Source organism: Eucyclogobius newberryi, unplaced genomic scaffold (genome assembly GCF_026437365.1).
Source record: "Eucyclogobius newberryi isolate DKJ021-1_F unplaced genomic scaffold, fEucNew1.0.hap1 SCAF_9, whole genome shotgun sequence".
Taxonomy (NCBI): domain Eukaryota; kingdom Metazoa; phylum Chordata; class Actinopteri; order Gobiiformes; family Gobiidae; genus Eucyclogobius; species Eucyclogobius newberryi.
Genome location: NW_027316532.1, coordinates 6,489,799 through 6,516,979, shown reverse-complemented (window position 1 = coordinate 6,516,979; position 27,181 = coordinate 6,489,799). Strand labels below are relative to the sequence as shown.

Sequence of the window (27,181 nt, the reverse complement as noted above, 5' to 3'; positions counted from 1 at the left end):
CTTACTCTTCCTCCCCTCTCTCTCCTCTTACTCTTCCTCCCCTCTCTCTCTCTCTCTCTTACTCTTCCTCTCTCTCTCTCTCTCTCTCTCGTTTGTTTAAGATCGCTGCAAACCATGCAGCGGGCGGACCACACCCTTCCAAAACATGCATTGACTTTATGTAACACTAAAAGTATAGACACACAAAAAGAGGACAAGAAGGAGGAGGGGGAAGAAGGAGGAGGAGGGGGAGTTACTGATTAGAGACTTGACTTGAGCGCACACGGGACAGAACCGGGGAAGGACCAGGAGGGGAGCAGGTCAGACCCATCGGAGGAGAGACATGGCGGGCTGTTCCCGCCGACAGGTGCTGCTGCTGCTCCTGACGCTGGCCGTGGTGAGTGACGAACGGGAGATTATTTGTTAGATGAGATGTGTTAACGCACTTAATATTGTCATACAATATTATAATTACATAATTATACAATTAATAAAAGACAATTAATAATTCAAAGTTAAATACAAAAATAAATTAAATAGATATTATCAGAAAATAATTAAAAAACAATTATAATTAAGGACTTAAATAAATGCCCTTAAAATGAAATGTCCAAAAATATTAAGAAATCATCAATAATTTGTCTTTTTTTAATTAAAATATTTTTCATAAAATATACATTCTTTAAAAACATTTTAAGCATGTATGATATGATGTTTTTTTAACTACATAGCGTATATTTGGACATCATATTAGATCGTATTTACATTTCAACTGGCCAAAGTGGGACAGAATGTTTTAGAAGTAAAATAAATAAGAATCTATCACACTGTAAAAAAAAAGAAGTATGACTTGGATTCATTTTAATTTCAATAACTTTGATTAGTTGATTACTTTTAAATTAGATGTGTTTACGTGGTGGACTTAGATTGTTGTCCATGTATTAAAGGTGTTTCTGACTTGTTTCAGTATATATATTTCTTGTTGTTTCTAGCCAAAATTTATACCATATATTTATTTATAAGTATAAGTATATTTATTTAAGAATATTTTTTATTTCAAGCTAAACTATCATCACATAAGCAATCAAATATTTCCAGGTCAAAACAGATCAAATCAACATTTTAGGCAAGGCTAGATACTCAATCCAGCATTTGGTTCGTGTGCAAGTGTTCATGTCTAAGTACTGTTTCATGAAATTCAGAAGGATTCAAATGTGTTTTAAAAAAATCTCTTGAATTCTTGGCACTTGATTTACTGATCGTGTATTTGACAGAAAAGCATTTTTCAGTTGGTGCCTCAGGGTCAATGCTGACACTCGAAACGGAATTTATTCAAGACGAGAAGAGGATTATGGCTTTATGATTGTCGGTGCTTGTTAGAAATGGGCTAAAGGCTAAAAAATATGTTTATTTTAAAGAGACGAGTGCTGTGTTTAATCATACTTTGACGCACTGGTCTGAAAGAAAAGTTTTGAGTTGTCACAGTATTTGGAATAAGTCAAAGGTCTAACTTACATTTTTTACTTTTTAAAAATAAATTAAAATAAGGCAAGTTCAACATAATTTACAGTACCATTTTGATACGTGTATTTTTGCATTACTCCTGTATTATAGACATTACTTTATATTCATTAGACTTGATTATGAGTGTTCTTTAATTTACTTTTCAGATATTTTTTTACTGATGTACTGACATAAACATGGGCCTGAAATGAGAAAACTACAACATTTAAGTTAATCATTTAAAATAAATCTACACTACTGAACATGTTGGGTTCAAGTTATGCATAAATATAGATTACAACTCTTTGTTTAGTAGAGCTGGCACATTTTGTTCCGAAATGGTTTCTCTTGAAAGTAACTCTACTTTGACACTTGACGTATGCACAGATAACACACTGTACATTTGACTGCAGCCTCAGCAAATATTCGACCCGTATTTAAACAGTAAACGTCGCATTACAACAAGACTGGGGACATGAACTTGGAAACGTGCCCAACTTCAAACAACCTACACTTTGTTATTTAAAATGACGTAATACAAGTATCTAGACCTGATATGTGAAGCATTATGTCGATACTACAGACTTATATGGGGAATGTATCGGACCCAAATTTGAGCTATAATGAGGTTAAAGGTCCCATAACATGCAAAATCGACTTTTCAGAGCTTTTAACCTTCTTACATTGCTATTTGTGCTTCATATATGTACCCAGAGTGTTTTTTTGATTGATTCCTGCAGTGTTTAGCTATAGTACAGACTATCTCCTTTCCGCGAATCTCCAAACTGACGGGCAGTGGGGCAAGACCGCGTCATAAGGGCAAGCACGCGTCACCATCCCCCCTCACCCTCACCCTCCCCCCTCTCCACCCCCCTCACCCTCCCGCCTGCCGCCTCCCGCCCCCTTCCCCCCGGCTCCGCGCTGCTCCAGGCTAACCCGTGTCTCACCATACAAGCCCCGGAGTTTTTCTGCTTCGATTTACGACGAAACACGGTTCAAAGAGGCCCAAAACTTCATTAATGATATCGCACTCTTTACTATTATCACAATGGTGAAGGTTTATGTGGCAGTTGATGCAGCAACCGGGAAAATAAACGGAGAGAAGTTCTATCCGATACCGAAAAACCAGGAAATAAGAGCGCGATGGACATAAGACTTTTATATATATATATATATATATATATATATATATATATATATATATATATATAAACATATATAGATCTATAGATATATCTGTTCTGCGCACGCTGTAAAGTAACACCAGTTTTATTTAGGCTCAAAGATCTGAAGTTCTATCGTTGCACCGCTGCACCGTGGAGCTTACAGCAGACAGCTGTGGGGGACACACTACGTCACGGGTGGGCGGGGCACACACGCTCTGAGACTACGTCACGGGTTGGGCGGGGGAGCCAGATTGCTCTTCGCAAGGGTGGGGGCGAATATCAAACCAAGCCGTTTGCATTTTGCATGCCCCCAAAATGGCAGGTACCACAGATTGAGAAACACTGTTTGATCTCTTGAATTTAATATTGTATTGTTGTCTAAAGCTTTGAATGGACTGGCAAGTTGTGTGGTCCTCATGTGTGTTTTATCTTTATTTTTCTCATGTATTGTTATATATTTTTAATGTAATTTTGCTTTCATTTGTTCTTACTGATTTTATTGTTTTCAAAAAAAAAAATTACTTTTTTTATTGTCCTTAGCCTATGTGTAGCACTTATGGGCTGTTTCCAGCGTATTCATGAAATGTGCTAAACAAATCATATAGAGCAGCTATAGTAGAAGTATTAGTACCGGTGATTGTAGTAGTTGTAGTTTGCTGCTGGTCGATGGGTCTAATCTGCCACTAATGAGATCGATTTCAGTCTGACTGTCCTCCATGCTCTTCACCTCCATTTTACAAGTATGCAAATTAGGACAAAAATGAACAAACAAAAACATTTGTCGGAAACCTAGCAACAGATTATAGTGCCCCTCCCCCTTGTGTCTTTAAGGAGGTTATTTTACAGCCTCAACTTATGTTATTGCCTCATTACAAAGTCTAAAGTCTTTATTTGAGGATAAAAAAATCTATTTTGAAATATCTTCTTGGATTAGTACATGGCTGGCTTGGCTACTTTGGTTTGATCTCCAATACTGATATAAATGTGCCTTGTGAATGTGTGCATAATTCTTAATTGTTTAATAAGTCGTGTGTATGCTGTTATATCATATTGAGTACTTTTCCTAGTCCTATTCATGACATATTTGATATATTTAGTTTGCCAAACTAAATAAAAAACACAAGAAATAAGTGATCTAAAAGAAGATATATTATGATATTTGTATGGTTATTGTTAATTGTAAACCACAATATTGATCTAAAACGTCTTCAAAGCTGATACAAAGTTCAAAAATGTCACTATTTCACTATGAAATTTTCATAGTGAAATAGTGACATTTTTGAACTGTGTCACATTGTCCTAAGGAATGAATGAAACGGAATAGAATCCAATGATGAGGAAACACCGTAATGACATTGTTAAAAGCCCATAAAAGTCAATTTTACGTAATATATCCCCTAAGTGTTGTACTTTTGTGTTGCAGGTGATACTGTGCAGTGAAGCAGCCAAAGCCAAGAAGAGGAAGAAGAGAGAATGGCTCATCCCTCCGGCAAAACTGAAAGAGAACCACGACTACACAAAAAAGCCGTACATCGCAAAGGTCTGTCACCACAGTGAATAATAATCATTCTTGAGTCTAATCTAAAGCTCATGAACTAGCGTCAAAAACTTGACCTTGTGGCGAAACATACATAGAGAGCAAAAACAATGTCAATGTAAGCTGCTGGATCACTACATTTATCACAAAACAGAGTCAGAATCATTTTGAATGAATGTAAGTTTAGTATTTAGCGTCTTAAACTCTCCTCTGATAAGTTTGTTCAGACAGTGTGCCTTGAGGGATTAGCAGGTCTGCTTTGGGAAAAAATCCAATTTGAGTGATCTTATTCACACTACTATTTAATAGAATGGTCTGCACAAACTTCTAAACTTTAAACAGTCGCTCATGCAGAATCTATTGGACCAGAAACAGTGACACAAAGAACATTTACAAATAAAAAAGCAAATGTTACTGTTGAGGAAACAAGATAAATGACATAAATATCATGAAATAAAAGTTTCATTGGCCATTAGACCACAATTATAGATGTCAAGAAATTACACATGAATCAATGCTATTACTTAACAGTCAGAGAACATAATTCAACTTAGAATATTAAACGACACAGAAACGTCAGTCTTTTGTGTGGCTTGCAAGGGAGAGGAAGGCTTAGCCAAGTCAAGATGTTGTAAGCAACCTGAACGACTTTCCAAAATCACTCTCAGCGTTCCTCCCTCTTACAAGTCATTTTATTAAAATCACACATAAAAAGGAGGCGGGTCACATTTCTCATTGGTCAGCTTCACATCAAGGCACTTGTCTTTTACGTAGAGATCAAGCCTTGGGTAAACATTACCCAGACTCCTCTTTTGGGCTGTCACCCCCCCTCCTCGGGTAAACATTCTTTGGCCCATTTTTACGACCCCTTCACAAACAAATGCTGTCACACACCCGTTCTTCTCTTAGACTAATGATGCAGATAAAATATCACTATTATGCAGATAAAATACATGACAGAAATATAATCATATATTCACATTTTATCACATTTCCCTCCTGTTTATCAAAGCATTAGTCACTGTCTTATATGCCAAACATATCATTCTTTTCAGTTTTCAACATGTCTTTCATATTGGTGTTAAAATGACACTTTTTCACACAAAAAGTTTAATGCACAGTTCTCAACATTGAACACACTCCTTTTCTCTCGGCCCACAACATTTCTACAGCATTACTGTCCTAAATTTTGAGTCAGATTGGTCAATCTCTGTAATTTGACAAACAGACAATTTATCTTGTCTATAATTTGGTGCGGTGTGATGGGAAATATAGAAGTACAAGTGGAAAGCCCTTAAACCCGCTGCTCTCTGGTCAGTCACTTTGACTCGTCAGGGACCTCTCTGGACACCCCAATAACATCAAATACGTTGTATCAGGTGCTACTGGAACCAGACTGTCCACTAACCTCTCGACCTTGACCCTGCGGTATGGTTCTGGGTGATGCTGGTCTTTGTTATGACCATGGCTGGCCACAAAAGCGATACATAGGCACAGAGTCCTACTCCCTTTGCTTCCAAGTGTCCTCTCAGCACGGTGTCCCCACACCACCACCATACATCCTGGCGTTGGGTATCCAAGAGACCTCCTCCCGCTATCTGCACAGTTAGGTTACACATATGAACTGGTACATTTCCCATCTTAAGGCATATTTCATTAACTTTGCATGTAGTTATGTTGTAGCAGACAAAAAAGGCGCTTTTAGGTAATGTGAACAATGGCGGTTGCATATTATTTGTCAATTTTGGAAATGCTCTGTCATAATTGGCACATAGTTTATTATTCATGGTTCTGTTGGCTAGGTGTTGGACGCATGTCGTGTTTACTATTATCGCATCTACTAATAATAATTGTGGTCGTGCTGTCATGCATATTATGCAATCCTTTCGCAGAGGTCTTGCCACTGCTAATGCTTCTTGTATCCACATATTTGTTGCAATATGTGCACCCGTTGCCATGTATAGAAAGGTGTCTGGCGTTAATTGCTTTTTATTGGTAACTATTATGGATCCCTGCATTGCCCTTCCTACTGTGTCTAGTGTCTGAGCCTGGGCCTGATTGCTTGAGATCGCTACAACACATACAAGAATATGACAGAATGGATCCAGAGCTGGTCCTGGAACCCACCAATACAGTCTGAATACTTCACATTCTGTCTTATTTTGATGATTGTGTAGATTTACCGTTATTAACACATTACCACTAGTCTGAGCCATTTCTATTTTACCTTTCCATCTTTGTGCGGCGGCTGTAGTAGCGTATGGCTCCCATGATTTTCCTGAATATGCCATTGTGTTTTCCCAGCTACTATCTTGCTGCCCCACCATCATATACATTTCATACTCTTCTACATCAATTTGATCACTTATTTTCTTCCCCCTGTATTTCAGATCTGCGTATGGAATTTCAAAAATGTATGTTTCATTCACAGGTATACACAATTGTGGCATCCAAGTGGATGCTGATCTATTAGAACATGGGTTGGGTGCCCAGAGTACCTTTGGCTTGCTGTTTGTTCTCTCACGTGGTCCCGACTGTCCGATACATAATACAGGTGTCAGCACCCATATTACCGCCGTCGCTGCGATGATGATAACACGTACGTCTTTTTGCTGTCTCTGGCTCCCGTTCATTGTAGCAGAGTGTAGCACTTTACGCGCTGTGGCCTCTGTGTTCACTGCATACAAAAATGAAGAATACACTGAAGTCCTGCGTCTTGTAGATCTTATGGATCTGCCGCTGTGTTGTCCGGCGCTGTGTTGTCCAGACATTTCTCTCACTTTCCCATGAGAGCACCCATGTTCTCGTCCCTCCAATGGTCGGTGTGAGGACGACACGGTGTGGCTCCGTCCACTGGCTGTCCCACTTGGATTGTCTCTGTAAACACCACATCTCCAACACGTTCTGCTGCGGTGATAAACAAAGTCTTTTCGACAGTTCAGTGTATTTCAAACAGTTTTCTTGTTTTACAATTTTTTTTGTAATTATTGATTCGGAATAGTTGTTTACACGTACATATTCCCCCCTTTTTGAGATATGGAATTCCCATTTCTCAAACTAATTTAAACAAAATTCAATAATCCAAATAGTTTACAACGTTCACTAATCCAGGAAGAGATGGAATTGCGTCTGTCTCTCCAACTCCGCAATGTCACCTCTTGACCTTTCACAGTTCAGTGGTCACATCCCTGGCTGAGCCCCCCCTTACACGGCGCTGGGCCCCTGTGTCTGTGTCTGTAATCCGACACTGCCAAACCTATCTGTTTTACCACCATTTGTTTTAAACTCCAAATGTTTCAAACTCTAAATGTTTCAATCTCTGAATGTTTCAAACTCTAAAAGTTTCAAACTACTACATTTCTGGTGTCCACGTGTGCGCGCGTATGTATGTATGTATGTATGTATGTATGTATGTATGTATGTATGTATGCATGCATTCAAATACATCAAACAATAATAATTATCTCAATAATTCCCCCGTTGAGCTGGCCATAAGGGTCAGTTCACAACTTAGAGTATTAACATCAAATTTCACATATCCTCTGTTTGTGTGGCCTGAATAAAGTCACCCATCTAATGTAATATGTGCTAATCTTCTATATGTGCTTCAGGTGAGTTTCAAACTCAATCTCTCACACCTACTCATGTGGTGCTTTACAAACATTGTGTATTAGTTTGTTCTAGCAAGTCTATATGTGTATAACAATCAAAATGATCCTAAACCTTCCCCTTGTACATAAGGCACATCATTTTATCAGTCTAGCCATCTCTTGCCTCCGTCCTGAGTCCTATAATGTTTAAGTCCTATTATCACTGGTTTTCATAACTTCTATAACGTCTAAATTTAGATGATATTGTCTAATTTAAATCTATTCAATTCTTGATTGAATCTCAACAATCCTTCAGGTATTTACATTAGAATGTCAAATTCTTTCCCTGTTAATTTTAACTTTTCTTCTTATTACCCATCACGTCAACCCCCCCTGAGGTGGTGTTGCTGTTAATTGTCACTGTGATACGTAAAGATAACGGACATCTTGTCCATCCTGTCCTCTTGCTAATCTGCTTTCTCCCTTCTCCTGTGTTTTCCCAGTCTTTAGCTCGTCTGTTATCTTTGACTATCTGTCCCATATCCTCCCACCTGGCATTGTTTGCTTTAGTTAATGGCAGATGCCGTTTTTCCTGGGAGGACATTAGCAATGTTACGTTTTCACTCACGTCTACATCGCAATACGAGGTTCCCTCATGATAATACAGATTAGTCATTGTAATAATCTGCGGACCTAGTTTATTCACAGCTTCGTCGTAAGTCATGTCTGGTCCTGGTGTGGCTTTGTAACGCAACGTCATTTGTAACTGATCTCGCTTTCTAATGTCACGGGGGCTGGTTGTGTTTTCTTTTGCCAATGTCAACAGTGTGGTTACTATTTCTCCTGAGTCACCTGTAGGTAAATCTAGTGTCCATGAATAGTATGGCAATCCTGTCCGTTCTGTGACATATGCTCCGCTGATGGGTTCATGTAACGGGTGTTTTATAACGGTCATTGTCCCGTCTGTCAGAGGCAGTATAGCCATTTCTAGTGCTGTGGTTAGGTCCCTTCCTAAAAGATTATGCGGACACTTTGAATCCATCACAGCTGTTGCTAAAATTTCTTCCCCTGTTTCTTCCCACCTAAATTTAGTAGGTACACTCAGTGGATTTCTTTTTGTTTGTCCATTTGCTGATATCATCTTTACTACAGCCTCCCCTGGTGCAGTCACACCTACACTGTCCGTTCTGCTCCTGTGTCGACTAAGAATATCAGTAATTTCCCATTTACCCATATCGTCACTTCAGGCCTGTGTTTATAGTTGACATATTCTAAATTTAAAAACATTTCTGTCTCTTCGTCCCCCTCATTCTTTGTCTGTTTCTTGTCCAAGCCACCCTCCTTTGTCCTGCACTCACTTTTCCTATCTAGTCATGCCTCTTCCTCTTCTTCACTATCCTCCTCAGTTCTTCTCCTGTCCCTCTTTTTGTGGCATTTATTCGCCACATGTCCAGTTTTGTGACAGAGAAAACACTTTCCCAATTTCCAATCCTCCTCTCTTTGTTCCTCTCTTTTCTTATCTCTATATCCCCCTCTGTAACCTGTTTTTCCCCTTGCTCCCCTCTTTCCTACGCTTGTCTGAACGCATTCTTCTAATGGCACCATAACATACGCCTCTGTTAATTTACTTTTTTCTGTTTTTCTTTTTCCACTGATTCTGCATGCACTGCTTGTTCTGTGAACTGTTCGAGTGTTCCTGTTGCCATATGTACATCATTTTTCTTCAGCCACCATTGGATTTGGGGCTTAAGTCCGTCCATTACTGCTCTTTTCAACTGCTGCTGATAAACGCTATCAGCCGCTGCGTCTTCTGGGATTCCACTGTTATCTTTAAATATCCCTGTAAGCCTGCATCTAAACTCTTGAACTGTTTCTCCATCCCCCTGTTTAGTTTGCGCTATCTTCAGGTAATCCGCCGGCCTCGTAAAATGTGCCCTTGCCCTGCCCCAAACTCCCCCTTCTGCTCCTTCTTGCACTCTGGCCACTATCGTAGCCCCATCCCCCGGTACATCATTATATGGTCTAGCTACTCCTGCATTAAACAGATCCCAATTCCCCTTTAATTGTATCCAATGAAGGCCCAGAAGTTGCATTAGGACCTGTTGTATTTCTGCCTCATTTAGTCTGTACTGTGTTGTCAGGAGTGATAATTCATTAAGACATCTATCAATGTGTACATTTCGTTTCGTTACTCCTTCTAGAGCGGCCTTAACGTCACCTAAAGTCCATGACCTGTACACGTATGTCGTCCCTCCCGCCCCGTCTGGGACTTCAATTGCTGGATATGCCTCTGCTGTTGAATATTCCTCACAGTATCTTTGAGGTTTCTTTAAACTTTCACGATCCCGCAACACTCTGCTCGATCCTTCCTTAAATGGATCAGCCTGCACTAATTTTGCTCCCTCTGGGGCATAATCTACGGGAACACTTAACGTAGGTAGTGCTGGATACAATTTTGATACTGGCTTTGGGTAAGTATTATATGGAGGAGGACTTTGTTCTACCGGTAATTTTGCTTCCCAATTTTGAGCTCTTTTCTGTTGTCTAAAAGTTGACACACTCTCTTCGTCATGTGAATGTGCCTCTACTGCTTCCTGGATTTCCCCTGGTCCTGGTCCCGCCTCCTCCCCCGGCACCAGCAGTGGGGGTCGTCGCTGCGGCCAATTTTCCCCAATATTATCTTCTTTTCTAGCAACTGCAAAAATACCGGTTCTTTTTTCCAGTATTTCCTTTCTTTCTGCTCGTGATCTGGATTCTTTTAACCAGGCCTGAGCGGCTATTATCTGTTTTCCTGGGTTTTGTTTAGTTCTTCCCTTCATGCCATCATGAGTTATCAACCCTCCCATTAATCTTTCTGTCGCTTCTACTCCTAAAGTCCCATTAAACCCATATTTCTTTTTTACAGTTTCTGGATTATACTTGCGCATCCATTCAGCATCTGTCAGATCCTCATCTCTTTTGACCTTTCTTTTGTCTTTTGGTCTTACAGTTTGGGGTGACAATTCTGGCTCCATCATTATTTGGTCTCGGTCGTCTGAGAGAAATGCTACTTGCTTTACAGTCACGGTTAGAGAAATTCCTTATTAGATTTCTCCGGACATAAACGTGGTGTTTAAGATTCACCCGTGACTGCAAATTTTAGATCTCTCAGAATAACGCCTTGTGACCCTTGTATGATTAATTGTGATTCTCACACTCGTTAGTGAATCACTTATTAATCCTCATTCACACATTCACACTTCCTTACTTACCACGCCCGTGCACAGCGCTTACATTCACACATATTTCCTCAGTAATATGAAACTGGGTATTTCCTCAGTAATACCTAACTGCCTTGCTTATGTGAGAAACTTATCTCGTCCATAAGCCTACAATATTTCCTCAGTAATATGAAACTGGGTATTTCCTCAGTAATACCTAACTGCCTAAAATATTTCCTCAGTAATATGAAACTGGGTATTTCCTCAGTAATACCTAACTGCGCATAAAAGCATACAATATTTTCCCAGTAAATATCAAACTAAATGCATAAAACGTTTTATGGCTAACTCTTTTTCACACACAATTTTTCTGACCTCTTTGTCGTCTGTTCTCCGTTGACTCGAAACGACGGGCTGTCCTCGCGGAGAATGAGGTGCGATGGGCGGCCACGGGAAAAGTGGACTTCTTTCAGCTGTGCACAGACTTCACCGATTCACCCGTCAATCTCCGCGAAGGGCAGCTGGTCGTCCGGCTCGATAGGACCACTAAAATGTCAAGAAATTACACATGAATCAATGCTATTACTTAACAGTCAGAGAACATAATTCAACTTAGAATATTAAACGACACAGAAACGTCAGTCTTTTGTGTGGCTTGCAAGGGAGAGGAAGGCTTAGCCAAGTCAAGATGTTGTAAGCAACCTGAACGACTTTCCAAAATCACTCTCAGCGTTCCTCCCTCTTACAAGTCATTTTATTAAAATCACACATAAAAAGGAGGCGGGTCACATTTCTCATTGGTCAGCTTCACATCAAGGCACTTGTCTTTTACGTAGAGATCAAGCCTTGGGTAAACATTACCCAGACTCCTCTTTTGGGCTGTCACCCCCCCTCCTCGGGTAAACATTCTTTGGCCCATTTTTACGACCCCTTCACAAACAAATGCTGTCACACACCCGTTCTTCTCTTAGACTAATGATGCAGATAAAATATCACTATTATGCAGATAAAATACATGACAGAAATATAATCATATATTCACATTTTATCACAATAGACCTCGTCTATAATGACTGACGTCAACGGGTCACATGACACATGCCGCTGGACGGCAAAACAAACCACCACGCGTAGTGAAACCCAATAGATCCATGAGTGAAGCACTGCAGATACTTAACTTTTTTGTCTCTATTCACCTCGAACACAACTACGAAAACATGGTAATCTCATGCTTAGCATATGGATGTACCAATCGGCAAGGAAAGAAAGAAAGCTTTTCATTTTATCGCTTCCCCAAAGCCCCAGAAAGGCGAGCGAGATGGGTGGCTGCGGTGAAGAGGCAAAACTGGCAACCGAGTGCCACTGGCAGAATTTCCAGCAAACACTTCCCGAACGTTTAGTTTTTTGAGCCCAAGCTATTGTACTGAACTGCAAAAGGCCTTCGACACCATCAGTGGCTTATTCGGGACTTTCCACAGCTGGACTCCACTAACCCGTCCTGACGCGAAATAACTGTAGGCATCTAAACTTTTATAAGCTTTCATCGCTTTACCGGTGAAGTAGGACTGACAATTCACCAAGTAATTGTACAGGTCGTGGTAGACAAAGTCGGGGATGTCTGATGGACGGTGTGAGCGATGTTTACCACTGCATTTGTTGGCACTGTTTTGTTGTGCGCAAGTGCTGTTTAAATGATAAAGGGGGAGCCTCCTGTCACTCTCTGAAACAGAGCGGCTGAGCAGCGCGGCTACCGAACGTGAAAGACACACATGTCTCCCGTCTTGTGTATTGCTAACTTGGTGTGCCACTGGTAGTATTCTTGCCTGACCCGCCAGCCCCGCCCACATTCTGTTTGAATGCTTCTCGGTCTGGAATCGGACCATTGGGGGGCTTCAAAAAAAACTTTCTAGCATTTACCGGTCCAACCATCGCCGCTAATTTGTGTCACGTGTCTCTCAAATGCAGAAGACTTTGTGTCACGTGTCTCTCAAATGCGGAAGACTTTGTGTCACATGTCTCTCAAACATTTTCGGAACATTCAGAACAAAATATATAACTTCATTTACCTCAGATTTACAGAGTTTAGTGCGTTGCTTGTTGACTCGGCAGAAGTCGGCAATGTTTCTCAGTCTGTGTTATTTTTATCCTTTTCCTCGTAAGCCTCCATGTTTGTTTTAGACACGAACAGACAATGCGTTTGTCTGATTGGTCAATCCGCCTGTCAATCACTCCCTTTGGAAATTGGCGCGACTGGGTTGGATTCCAGACCCTCAGGTTTTGGAAAGTAGTCTGTCAAAACATGTGAGAGTTCCCGTGCACAAGCAGAGCGACCCGCAGCAGAGCGTCCCGCAGCAGAGCGTCCCGCTGCAGAGCGACCCGCAGCAGAGCGTCCCGCAGCAGAGCGACCCTCAGCAGAGCGACCCGCATTATAGGGATCCTGCACCAGAACAAGTGCACTTTTGACCACATATCGGTTCTTTAACTCTCCATCTAAATGTTCTACATACTTAGATAATGTCGGATTGGCTGAATCACCGCTCATTTTGGATCCATTCAGTGTAGTTTGTATCTAGCTGTAGTTGTCCAGTATGCACACGCGTTTGTTTTGCCGTCCAGCGTCAAACAGTCGTCGCGTGACTGCACAAGGTTTATATTGAAGTAAATGGTCAAATTTGATGAAAGTCGGCAAACTAACGGGCAAAGATAGAGCATTTTGCGTAACATTGTCACAAGCTAGCATTAGCCAACAGTTTTTTCAGTTCACACATTTTTTTTATCAAATGAATCGTAGCCTCCATGAAATGTGTGGTTTAAATCCATTGTTAATTTACCGTAATCATGTGTGATGTCATTGAAATACATCAATACTTCTGTTGGCTAGGTGGGTTGAAGTGTCATAGAAAACAAGAGTTAATTTGCAATTTTCAAGATTTCCAAACAGGGCATTTAAAAGTCTTGATGGCACAGTTTCAGGTGAAAGATATGGACCAATAAAACTTAATGTGGGAGGCACTGTTCATGAAAGAAATCCACAAACAGACTGGATTGTGCTTGTGGATTTCAAACTTAAAGGTGCAATGTGTGTAACTTTTCTGGTGAGTGGTGTTTTCATTGACTTGTTATTACTTGGCCTGGAATGGTCCGGAGAATAGCATATCATATAACATATCTATATTGCATTCATTGAATTGCACATGTTTTTATAGCTCAAAAAAATCTAAGACAAGCATGTGTTAGTTTGTCCAGCAGAAAAGTTACATAGTGCATCTTTAAAGAATGTTCAATTGTTAAAAAACGTGTTATTAATGATTTCTCTACTATTTTAAGCCAGATCATTTCCCCCTCCAGATTTTCTTTCTTGTGGATAAGCTCCATAATTAGCAGATTAGCAGTAAGTACGTATGACAAGTTTTTATTAAGTTGGTGAGATAATATCTGTAAGAAGCAGTTTGTGAAGAAAATTCCAGGTTCATTACAAGTTCAGGAGCAGAGTTCTAAAATATTGACATTAAAAATAGGGAAACCCAATGTTTTGCCACAATTTACACAACATACTTTTTTTTTTTACGCTTTCAATGTTAATTAAAAAAAGTTTTTCAGCCACTGTACAACGTGGTGGCAAGGCAACAGTTATGGAATTTCCCACTGAGATCTCAGGATTAACAAACAGGAAGTAAAACAAATTGCTATAGCGAGATACAATCTGAAACATTCTTAGCAAAATCTTGAATATATTTATTTTAACTGTGTTTTCGTTAAATAGTTCAATCTGCCACAAGCATTTTAACCATAAACCGAGACTCAACATTGGCTAGCAAGTTTTAAAAGTATATTTGACCTGACCAGCCCGCCAACAAAATGTTAAAGTTTGGGCAGTTTAGAATTTATATACACTTGAACCCAAATTATTGTGTCACTAAGTTGTCCTACTATGTATCGCATTCAAATAAACCCTTCTGTCTTCTGTTGTTCTCAGATCCGCTCCGATAAGGACACAGGGCAGCGAGTAGAGTACTTCCTGAGGGGATACGGAGCCGACAAATCTCCTTTTAACCTGTTTGAGGTGGACCATGACACCGGCTTCGTGCGGGTCAATGATATTTTGGACAGAGAGAAGTACCCCTTCTACAACGTAAGAAGCCTGTGTGGTTTATTAAAGGTCCCATAACATGCTAAATCGACTTTTCAGAGCTTTTAACCTTCTTACATTGCTATTTGTGCTTCATATATGTACCCAGAGTGTTTTTTATGATTGATTCCCGCAGTTTTTAGCTATATTACAGACTATCTCCTTTCAACGAATCTCCAAACTGACGGGCGGTGGGGCAAGACTGCGTCATAAGGGCAAGCACGCGTCACCATCCCCCCTCACCCTCCTCTATATATATATAGATCTATAGATATATCTGTTCTGCCCACGCTGTAGAATAAACACCAGATTTATTTAGTCTCAAAGTAGTGTTGATCTGAAGTTCTATCGTTTCTCACTCACTCGCGCGGAGCTTACAGCACACAGCTGTGGGGGACACACTACGTCACGGGTGGGCGGGGCACACGCGCTCTGAGACTACGTCACGGGTTGGGCGGGGGAGCCAGATCGCTCTTCGCAAGGGTGGGGGCTAATATCAAACCAAGCCGTTTGCATTTCAGGGTTGGTGAGGGGGGTCCAAGGTCTGGGTGATATTTCTTAACTATTATGTTATGGGTGTTGCACAACCCTTATTATTATCAATTATACACTTAGGATAGACTACGAAACGTGAAAAAAAGCATGTTATGGCACCTTTAACCTCAAGGTGTATGTCTCTTTAAAAGAAATATCTGTAATGTGTGCATTTAAAAATGGCAATGCAATCACTGTTAAGTCTGGGATGATATTTGCAAACTGGTTTTAGTCACAGAATTTGGCAACCCAAAGAGCATACTGCACATACTAAAAAACACTTCAGTCGGTAAGTTGTGAGTAAAATAAGTCTGTTGAATTGTGTTGCAGCTGACAGGAGTGGCCAAGTTTGCAGATGGCACCAATGCAGAGGAGGACATACCACTCACAGTCATGGTCTTGGATGAAAACGACAACCCTCCATATTTTGAGCTGCACACGGGAAGCATCGCAGAAGCAAGTGCAAAGGGTACATTAAGTTGGTTATTTTTTGTATCAACAATATATGCCCATAGGTAAATGAATTTGTGAATTATCTTTAGTGAGTATTGGGATGACCAGGCCAAAAGTTAATTAGCAAGAAGGCTAATCAAATGGATACTCTTCCTTGAAGGGCTGAAGCTGAGATGAGACACTGCTCTGTTAATGAAATTAGACCATAAAGAACTGACTTAGTTGGAACTAATTTGTGCACTTTTCAAAAAACATAACGGTCACAAGCTGACAAAGTTTTTTTTTTTCAGTTAGTCACACTCACACGTAAAGGCACTACTCCTGATTTTTTGTTCATGTCAGTTCATTTTACGTTTTGCAGCAGTCCAAGTGTATTGCTCACTTACCTAATGCATTCCAAGCATCCAATCTATTCATTTAAGCGCTTTTCACAACTTTCAGAGGCCAGAGCAGGGTTTATTGTCACAGTAAAGCTAAAAAGCAGCATGCTAGCACGCTAACAGATCTTGAGAGTAAAATGCGGTCTCATTTTCACCCTAAGAGCTGCAGCTACAATATATATCAATATATATCTGTACTTACTTAAAAAACCGGCACAGTCCCTTTATTTGTCATATATATGTCAAACAACTAAACAGGAGCATTGGGTATTTCGTATTAACACAAAGTGATGTCAAAGTATCAACTGGAATCATTTTGTAACATCTAGGAATGCAAGTCACCCTGCTTTCAATGGCAGCTTCAGACTAAAGTGTGTCTGTCACAGGGTCGGTGGTCATGACAGTCCAGGGTAAAGATGATGACCAGGAGGGGACAATAAACTCAGAACTGCACTATTCCATCATCAGCCAGGAGCCCGCGGGAGAATTCATGTTCGAAATTGATGCGAAAACGGGAGAGCTGCGTGTCACAGAGCACTTGCTGGACAGAGAGGTAAGGAATATATAAAAAAGGTGTTGGACTGGGCGATATGGGGCAATATGGTATTGGACTGGGCGATATGGTATTGGACTGGGCAATATGGTATTGGACTGGGCGATGTGATTATTAATAATTAACTAACTCCACTTATTCCTGCCTTTGTAAAGAATGAACAAAGACTTAATTCGTAGTGCACAAATAGTCAACTTGTACCCTAACCCTATTTCCTAGCCCTAACACCTAACCCTAACCTTAGTTAAGTATTACTAAATCTGAATCATGCTTAATAAACAATATGTTCATTATTAATTAAGTCTTTGTTGATGCTTTGTTAAGGCAAACTAAAGTGTAGTTATTAGAAAGTGGTACCAAATGGTTTAGTATAAAGAGGTTTGAATGATCAGATCTTGAATCACAATCTTTATGGCCCTTTGGGAGTCTATTGTGCATGTTTTGATAGGTTGATGCATTGATTACAATTAAGGTATTCTTAATGTTGTGTCCATTTCTCAGACCCACGACTTTTACAAGCTGGTGATCCAGGGCACAGATATGGGAGGGGGTCCGGGTGGGCTCACAGGCACTGGCACAGTGGAGATCAAGATCCTGGATATCAACGACAATGTCCCCACTCTGGAGAAGGCTTCGGTAGGGAAAGTTTTAAAGTTCTTATATTACCATAGTAAATTATGTTTTATCTTTTAAGATGCTGATGTTTGACTAAAATTAAAAAAGATGAAATAATCGACAGCAATTATTCTGGTGGTTGAGCCCAGAGTCAGCATACATTAGTGCATGAATGGGCGGGTTATTATCACATCTGTACACAATGACTTCATGGTTGAGAAAAATCAAGTCCCCATTATGCACATACTTCATATCAGATCATAAACATGGATTGAAATTAACATATGGGTGAATTTAAATTAAGGCTAAGGTTTAGATTGAGTGAACAAGTATCACTATCCAAAGAAACCAAATGTTCGCAATGTGTTTGCAGTATTCAGGCGCAGTGGATGAGAACGTCTGTGATGTGGAGGTGATGAGGGTCAAAGCCATAGACCTGGACCTGGAGCCCACTGGCAACTGGCTCGCAGTTTTCCACATTGTCAAGGGCAACGAGAACAAACTCTTCTCCATAGAAACCGACAACAAGACCAACGAAGGCATCCTCAGACTCATCAAGGTCAGAGCAGATTAGAACTTGACTCCTGCCAAAAGTACAGTTTTAAAGAGTAAATGCGAGAGAAAGAGTTTTTGTTTCTTTCTTATTATGTTAAGCTCTGTCTTACACTTACACTTTTTTCACCAGCCTGTGGATTTTGAAGAAGTCCAGAATCTGGATTTGGATCTGCTAATTGAAAACGTTTCTCCGTTTGTGGTGGGCAGTGCAGTCCTGATGGATGTGGACGTGCAGGTGGGAGCAGGAGGAGGTGGGGGCGGCGGCGGCGGCGGCGGCGGCGGCGGCATGGGCGGAGGAGGTGGGGGTTTGGATCTTGGACTGGACGCTGGGATGGATATAGGGTTAGACGCAGGGCTAAACGCTGGATTAGGGTTGGATGCAGGATTGGATGCAGGATTGGATGCAGACTTGGATGCAGACTTGGATGCAGACTTGGATGCAGACTTGGATGCAGACTTAGATGTGGATTTGGGGTTAGATGCCGGACTTAACCCAGCAGGAGGAGCTTCACCAGCTGGAGGAGGAGTAGGCATGGACGCAGGACTGCACCCTAATGGCAATTTGGGACCTTCAGGACCTAAAAAAAAAAAAAAAAGGCCAAAGAACAGGCCTAAGAAAAAAAGGCCAAGCTACCCCCTCCACATTTCAGTGAACAATATGCCAGAAGGACCAGAGTTTATGCCAGAGACCAAAGATGTGCCGATTTCAGAGGATCCAAAAAAAAGCCTGGAAGATGTTATCACGACATACGCTGCGGTTGATCCCGACACTGGAGAGATCGCTGAGGATGTCAAGTAGGTACCACAAAGTCAGCCATAAGAGAATGATTCAGGAGTCTTTAGTAGTTGAAGGTCTCCGTATTTTCCACTTAAAACTGTTCAAAGATTATTGGGTGAAATGTAGCATGCTGCAGAGACATTTAAATCGTTTTTGGCTGGTGAATACTGCTAGATGTTGGTCTGGTCCAGGAATCAAACCCATGATCTTCTTATTGGGAGAGCTCTAACCGCTCTGCCACCATGCACCTCTCTGCGCGTTATATCTTTGACATCTTAAATCAAACAAACTGGAAAGTGCTGCAGTGTTTTCCGCTTGCCCCTTTATGGTACGCTACCGTAAACGTCATCACGACAATACTAATACAACTCAGAGTGATTAAATGAGAAGGGGAAACAATCATAATATGGTTGGTTAAGTTCTCAAAAGTCGATTTTGCACAATAGGACTCTTGTCTCCTATCGTTCTCCAAAATGTTAACTTTAGACTTCAAACATGATAGTGAAGTCAGTCACAGAAAAAATAAAAGCAGTAGTGTATTCAATTATTCAATGTATGGCAACAATAATATACTTTTTTTTTTTTTTACAGTTACGCCAAAGTTTTTGATCCCGACAACTGGTTAATTGTAGACAAGGAAACCGCAGAAATCAGACTAAATAAGGTTCCGGACAGAGAGTCGCCCTATGTGGTCAATGGCACATACATCGCCAAGATTCTGGCCATCACAAAAGGTAATAAGCTCTTGCGTGTGTATTGTGTGTGTTGTAAGATAAGATAAGATAAGATATTCCTTTATTGTCCACACATGGGGAAATTTCATTGTTGCAACGCAGGTAGATACAGAGGAAAAGGACAGATAACTCATAGAAAGTTTAAAAAATTTAATAGAAGAACTCTTATAAACAAAACTTTTATAAACAAAAACTCCTATGGACAAAATAAATAAAGATAAAATAATACTACTAATAATGGTAAAATAAACACTCTATTTTCATCAGTTATATGTGACATTATTGTGTGCGTGCGTGCGTGTGTGTATGCGTGCTTGTGTGTGTGTGTGTGTGTGTGCGTGCGTGTGTGTGTGTGCGTGTGTGTGTGTGTGTGTGCGTGCGTGTGTGCGTGTGTGCGTGCGTGCGTGTGTGTGTGTGTGTGTGCGTGTGTGCGTGTGTGCGTGCGTGTGTGTGTGTGTGTGTGTGTGTGCGTGTGTGCGTGCGTGTGTGTGTGTGTGTGTGTGCGTGCATGCGTGTATGTGTGTATATATATATATATATATATATATATAGTTATATATATAGTTAATAACTATATATATAACTATCTATATAACTATTAGTTATATATAGTTATATATATATAGTTATATATATAACTTTTTTCAAGTTTAATAGGAGAACCAATTGTTATTGAAAACCGTAAAACCGTAATCCACCTCAGCTTTGGAGGTTTTTCTTCTCCCTTTGTCAAATGTGTTCATACACGTTAGAGTAGAGATAAGAGCAGTCGTTAAACTGAGACAGAACCAGTTTAACGACTCTCTCCAGGTGTGGCTTTGGAAAATGTCAAGCATTTGGGTGAAATAACGTGTGAACTGTAATTATCACAAAAAGGAGAGAGGTCAGGAGGCTCGTTAAAAGTAAATAAAAATGGGCCACTAAAGGCAAATACATTATCTTTAATTTTGGTTTGTTTACAAAAGCCACAATGAGCCGTGCTGAAACGTGTGTCGCAGGCTATGATGCAAATCTTCATTCAGAAAAGTTTAAATTGAATTTTTATTATAATTATTTTTACAACATTGGAAAACATTAAGAATGTTTGTGTCATGTTTCTATTTCCATTTTCATACATGTTTTTAATGGGGTTTTTAGCCCATAATCTTTATTAGACACAAATGTAATAATTTCTACATTTGTTATTATGTTTGTGGGGTTTTATTAAGTTTGTGGGTTTATTACATTTAAAACATGTTTTTCAAGTTAAGTAACGTTTTAGTGAGTAAAAACGATGCCATGCTGTGAAATATTCTTGTCAAAAAAATAATATCTATGGAGACAAGCAGATGTGGACCTCCCGGTTTTTAGCAACATACCCATATCTAATAAAATATATTATTTTTCCCATCAGACATGCCTTCAAAGACTGCCACAGGAACCATAGCTATTAGAGTCCTGGATTCCAACGATCACTGTCCCAGGCTCGACACACAACTTGTGTCCATTTGCGCCATAAAAAAAACTGTCTATGTTTCTGCAACTGATGCTGATGTAGACCCAAATGGACCTCCCTTCACCTTCAAGATCATCCCTGAAAACACGCGCGGCCCATGGGAAGTTGAACCTGTCTCTGGTATGAACAAGAAAAACAGATCAACAAACCAAAGGGAAATATTGTCAAATGATTGAATCAATAGAATATATATATATATATATATATATATATATATATATATATATATAAATGACTTTATTGCTGACTTACAAAACATAGAATTACAGGATTCTGTCTGGTTTCAATATATATTTCTTTAGTCCTGGTTTATAATTATGTGAAAGCCTAATTTAGTGTTGGTTTGGTCTTAGTTCAACGATATGGTTTAGTTGTGATTTATCTTGTGTATTTTCAGGGCCACACCACCCTCAGAATGCCGGATCTCGTCTGATCTGGAACGCTAAGCAGGGTGGCTCCCATTTGACTCCTTCTGATGATTGTTCTCCTGTTTAGATACCGAGGCAGCCTTCCACTCTCAAGACATGCTATGGCGCGGTGAATACAAGATCGAGGTGGCTGTTTATGACGCTCAGGGCAAGGCTTGTCCCACTCCTCAGGTTTTAACAGTGGACGTGTGTGACTGCGAGGGCACGGAAGACGCGGACTGTTCTGTCAAATCAGCCACAAAAGTCGACAACCAGTCAATGGACTTTGGTGGTCCTGCGGTTGCCCTCATGCTCGTGGCTGTTTGTATGCTGCTCTGTAAGTCCACTGTTCAGACCACAACAATCTAATTCCAATTAAAATATGCCATATATGGGCCAAAATCATTCATCATCCCTGACCATGAAACTAGGATAAAATTTGCTTATAGAAATATACAGATGTTAAACTTGAATTTACATTGTTATAAAGTTCGCAAATCAGAATAAGCAATATTACAGAGCCTTCCAGGAGTGACGTGTTTAGAATAGTGGTACTGAAACTGATATCAATATTCTTTCTCATCTAATTTCCATGTATTGACCCTTGGTATGTAACAAAGAAGGAAAACATATTACAAATCCAAAGACACAAGAAAAAGAGACAGACACAGCAATGGATTGGGGACAGTGCTAGAAACATATTTTAAAGTTTGCCCAATTTTTTCCAGCAAATACAGGTTAACTGAAAATGTAAAAAAAAATATCATACTAAAATATATTATGTGACATTCACATGTTCACCTTTCCACAGTTGTCCCTTGTCTGCTGATCTTCTGTCAGTGTGGAGGGTCCAATGCTATCTTCGCAGATAAATTCAGTGACATACCATTCACCGATGCTACGGAGCATCTGATTGCCTATCACACAGAAGGCAAAGGCGAGGATAAGGTAAACTTTATACATTATTTATTGTGCCACTGAAATATTCAATGTAATAACATAAATTAATTGTATGATATGAGTTTATTACTAATAAACGTACAACATATTTTACTGTTGATTTTAGGTGCCATTGTACAGCGCTCCCGTAATGTTGGGGACCCAAACAAAAGTCGGGGGAGCAGCCACTCAGATGGGTGGAATGAGCAAAGAAACCAAAGAGTTTATAACAACAAACTATCATGAGACCTTTGTGGCAAATGGTGGCGGCAAAGACATGGTGGACGTAGATAGTAACTACATCTACAAAGACACATACGTTCACGATGGCGTCACTGCCTACAGAGGAAGGACAGTGTATGACCAACAAGCTGCACTGTTTGAGAACATAGCCCTCCCTGATGCTTTCCTGGAAGATTACTACACACAGGTGGGTTATTGATCGATTTCATAGGGTCATTGGCCATATGCCAAAATGTCTTTCTCAGGTTGGGCTTTACTAGAATCATTACAATTTAGATCAACAGAATGTATTATTTTTAAATGTAGTGAAATGTAAAGTTCCAGGGAAGAAAATAGTGCGGAAAATATTTACTGTTTTGGTTTGTATGACGTGTGCTACAACGCTCCAGTTGCGAGCCAGGACTGGGGTGGGTGCTCAACGGCCAGAATCTGGTGGCCTGGCCTCCCGTGGACCCACCACCTGCAGGAGGATCCCTCTGCTCGGAGCTGTGGTCGCAAGGACTCAGGTGTCTGTCTCGGTGGCAACCCCCTGAACCCGGTGGTGGACACCGGAAGTAAGGGATGCCGTCAGGCTGAAGAAGCCAAAGGCCTCTTTGGCTTGTAGGACTCCTGAGGCAGTTGACAGTTATTGGCGGGCCAGGCGTACCACAGCTTGTGCTGTCGCAGAGGCAAAAACCCGGAGCTGGGAGGAGTTCGGGGAATGGAGGAGGACTAACGGCCCTAAAGAAATTCTGGCAAAGAGTCCGGAGCCTCAGGAGGAGGAAGCAGTGCTTCACCAACACCGTTTATGGTGCTGGTGGAGACCTGCTGATCTCTCTGGGATGTCGTCAGATAGTGGAAGGAACACTTTGAGGACCACTTTAATCCCACTGTCACGTCTTCCGAAGAGGAAGCAGAGACTGAGGACTCAGAGGCTGACTTATCTATCACCCAAACGGAAGTCACTGAGGTTGTTGGCAAACTCCTCAGTGGCAGGAGTAACTTAGGTCTCTGGATGATGTAGGACTGTCCTGGCTGACACGTCTCTGCAACATTGCGTCCAGGACCAGCTCTATACTCTCCATCGGGTGCTCGAGGGTTCATGGGAGTTTGTCCAACCAGTCCACATGTGCTTTGTGGATCTGGAGAAGGCTTTCGATCGTGTCCCTAGGGGTGTCCTTTGGGGGGTGCTCCGGGAGTACGGGGTCCAGGGCCCTTTGCTCAAGGCTTTTCGGTCCCTGTATGACCGGAGCAGGAGCTGTGTTCACATTGCCGGCAGTAAGTCAGACCTGTTCCCAGTGCATGTTGGACTCCGCCAGGGCAACCCTTTGTCACCGGTTCTGTTCATTGTTTTTATGGACCGAATTTCTAGGCAAAGTCAGGAGTCAGAGGGTGTCCCGTTTCGGGACCACAGGATCTCGTATCTGCTGTTTGCAGACAATGTTGTCCTGATTTGCGCCACCAAACCTGGACCTGCTGCATGCACTGGGACGGTTTGCAGCCGAGTGTGAAGCAAATGGGATGAGAATCAGCACCTCCAAATCAGAGGCAATGGTTCTCAACCAGAAAAAGGTGGCTTGCCCTTTCCAGGTGGGTGGTGAATCCTTGCCCCAAGTGGAGGAGTTCAAGTATCTCAGGGTCTTGTTCACGAGTGAGGGAAGGATGGAGCGTGAGATTGACAGGTGGATCTGTGCAGCGGCTGCATCACTGACCTATGGTCATGCGCTTTGAGTAATGACCGAAAGGACAAGATCGCTGATGCAAGTGGTCAAAATGAGTTTCCTCCGCAGGGTCGCTTGGTCCTACCTTAGAGATAGGGTTTCAGCCCTTGAAAGGCAGTATACTTAGCATAATATTAAAATTAATGTACAGGAATTTTCAAATCTACATTGTGAGATTCTAAGAAAACCGTGATATACATTTTTTTGTCACAAAACCAACAGCTCAATAGAAGGACACTGAGGTTAGGCTGCCTACAACGGAAGGTCTACAGAGTTAGCTTCTACTGACCGCTACAGGCCACTGCATGTATTAATAACATTATTATCACTGTGTCGCTTGTCTCTCAACAGAAATCTGCCCAGCTTATCACAGGAAAGGATGCCCTGTTGGTGTATGAGGATGAAGGTGGAGCCTCTCCTGCTGGATCGGTGGGCTGCTGCAGCCTCCTGGAGTCGGAAAATGACCTACAGTTCCTTGATGATTTGGGACCAAAGTTCAAAACCCTTGCCGACATCTGCTCACCAACACCAATCCCTCTGCCAACCCCAAGACACAAGGTTACTGCTGCTATCAATACCAAAGTTGAGAAGATTATTGAGAAACATACAGATGTAAAAACAGAAAAGGTGATATCTTCTACCAACATCTCAAAGTCAAGTGTCAATAATGTTAGCACTGTTAGCCTACCACCTCCGCAACCGCCAATGACACTTCCACGCACACAGACAACATCAAACCATAACGAAATGTCTAACATAAGTAGTTCATCCAACATTAGCAAGTCTAACATTGGTCACCTAGCTACTCTGCCACGACCTCCCCCAACTATAGTACTGCAACAGCCACAGCATTTTTATGCCACTAACCCTATGCCAATGCCAATGCCTATACAATACATTATGCAGCCACCTATGCAAAACACTGTCCTGGTGGCAGAAGGTGGAACAGACCCCAAACTGCCTGGTTATATTGTAGTGGGCGGTCCACATACTCATGGTCAGACAGGCAGAATGACCCAGTCAACCACTCACATCATTAAGAGTCCAGGAATTAGTGGGGGCTTTACAAGTAGTTCCCTTGCAAATCCACTTGGCTCCTCAGTATTTTTCCCAGGAAGTCCAAGCAGCACTACAACCAGCCCTACAAGTCCGACCATTTTGATCCCAGGGAGCCCAGGTTCCCCAGGCATGGTCGGAACGGAGGGCTGGAAGATAGTTGGTCCAAACCCACAAGGCAACTATATGTTGGTCAAGGACAAATCTACACCGGGTGAAGCAGATAATTCTAACCCAGGCTCACCTCAGGGTACTTCACCCAAAGGTGCTGTCCTGAAGAAAGAGGCTGCTCCTCCTCAGGGGGTCTTAGGCAACGCAGCCCACTCCAGTGTCATCGGCGTAATGTCGGGACACCCTTTGACTAGCGTTAGGGGGTTAGCCACATCCGACAAACCATTCGGGGGGACTTGGCTTGTGCAGCCACAGCATGTAGGCCTATCACCAGTAACAGTTTTGGGGATGGGGGTTGGGACCACTCAGAACACAGGGGTAAATATAATTCAAAGTAGTACACCAGTGCTACAAACACATGCTACAACTGTTCCCAAAGATAGTTGTCAAGAATCAAAACAAGACAGAGGTAAACCAGGTTTTCCAAATTCATTAGAAAAAAACGGCAAAACTGTTCCCAAAAAGATCAACCTCAGCCAATCAGAAGGTGTTAAATTGGACCATATTATGAATGAATTACCTAAACCACTTGTACAGCTGATACCACCCACCCCTCCATATGAATCTATACAAGAATGTATAGAAAAAGTGGGATTAACAGCTGATCTTAATATTGAGCAGCCAATAAAAAATCCTGAGCCACTTAAAGTGTTTCAGAACACTGACAGTGACAATTCAGGACTGTCAGAAAATAGAGAGGATAGCCCAAACTTAGTTGAAACAATCGCAACAGAAATAGTAACTGATTCTATGCATGTAAATGTTAGCATTGTAGAGGAATCAAAAGATGATACTGGCCTAGAAGACATCAGTTCAGCAAATCAGGAAGTTTCAATTGAATTATCGACAAACATTGAACCAGTAGACAATGCAAATGATGACGCCACAGAGCCTGAAAAAGACCAAAAAGAACAATTGGATGAAGATATTTCCAGAGATGTAATTTCTGAAGTTATTCAAGACACAGTCGAAGAAGTAGTAGGTTCTAATGCAACCATGGAGGAAAACACTACTTCAGTGAACCAAACTATTGATATCATTACAAACCTAGAAGAGGTAGTTGGGGTCGAAATAGCATCTTTAAGAGACAAGGAAGGAGAGAAGATGCATCAAGATGAAGATAAACAGGTAATTGATGGGGTAGAGGAGCATACAGTACCGGTATGTACCAGTCAAGAAAGCAATGCCAAACTAAAACCAAAAGAAACTTGATAATTTAGCAGAAGATGTTGAACAACATACAGAAATAGTTGCAGATATAGAGGCACTTGGTTTCAAGGAAAGTATTGACAAACTACCTGCAGAAGATTCAGTTGTAGAACTTGTCAATAAACTACAACCTTTGTCAGATGAAATTGATGCAGAGGAAATTCATGACAACCAAGAGCCTGACACTTCTGAAGACTTAACAAAAGAAAGTGAAATAAACACATCTCCAATAGTTGATGAAAAAGATGAACAACC

General features: G+C 41.1%; 1 protein-coding gene across 1 annotated transcript; it reads left to right on the top strand.

Annotated features, from left to right (window-relative positions):
- The first annotated feature begins 263 nt into the window (after nt 1-263).
- LOC140353676 (desmoglein-2.1-like) lies at nt 264-27,181 on the top strand. Its single transcript, XM_072438344.1, has 14 exons — nt 264-376; nt 4,072-4,188; nt 14,952-15,107; nt 15,969-16,107; nt 16,858-17,024; nt 17,526-17,660; nt 18,013-18,198; nt 18,325-18,989; nt 19,564-19,706; nt 21,100-21,321; nt 21,697-21,945; nt 22,420-22,556; nt 22,675-22,977; nt 24,842-27,181. Exons 1-14 carry the CDS (start codon nt 323-325, stop codon nt 26,927-26,929), a joined length of 4,761 nt encoding a protein of 1,586 aa, XP_072294445.1. The 5' UTR covers nt 264-322; the 3' UTR covers nt 26,930-27,181.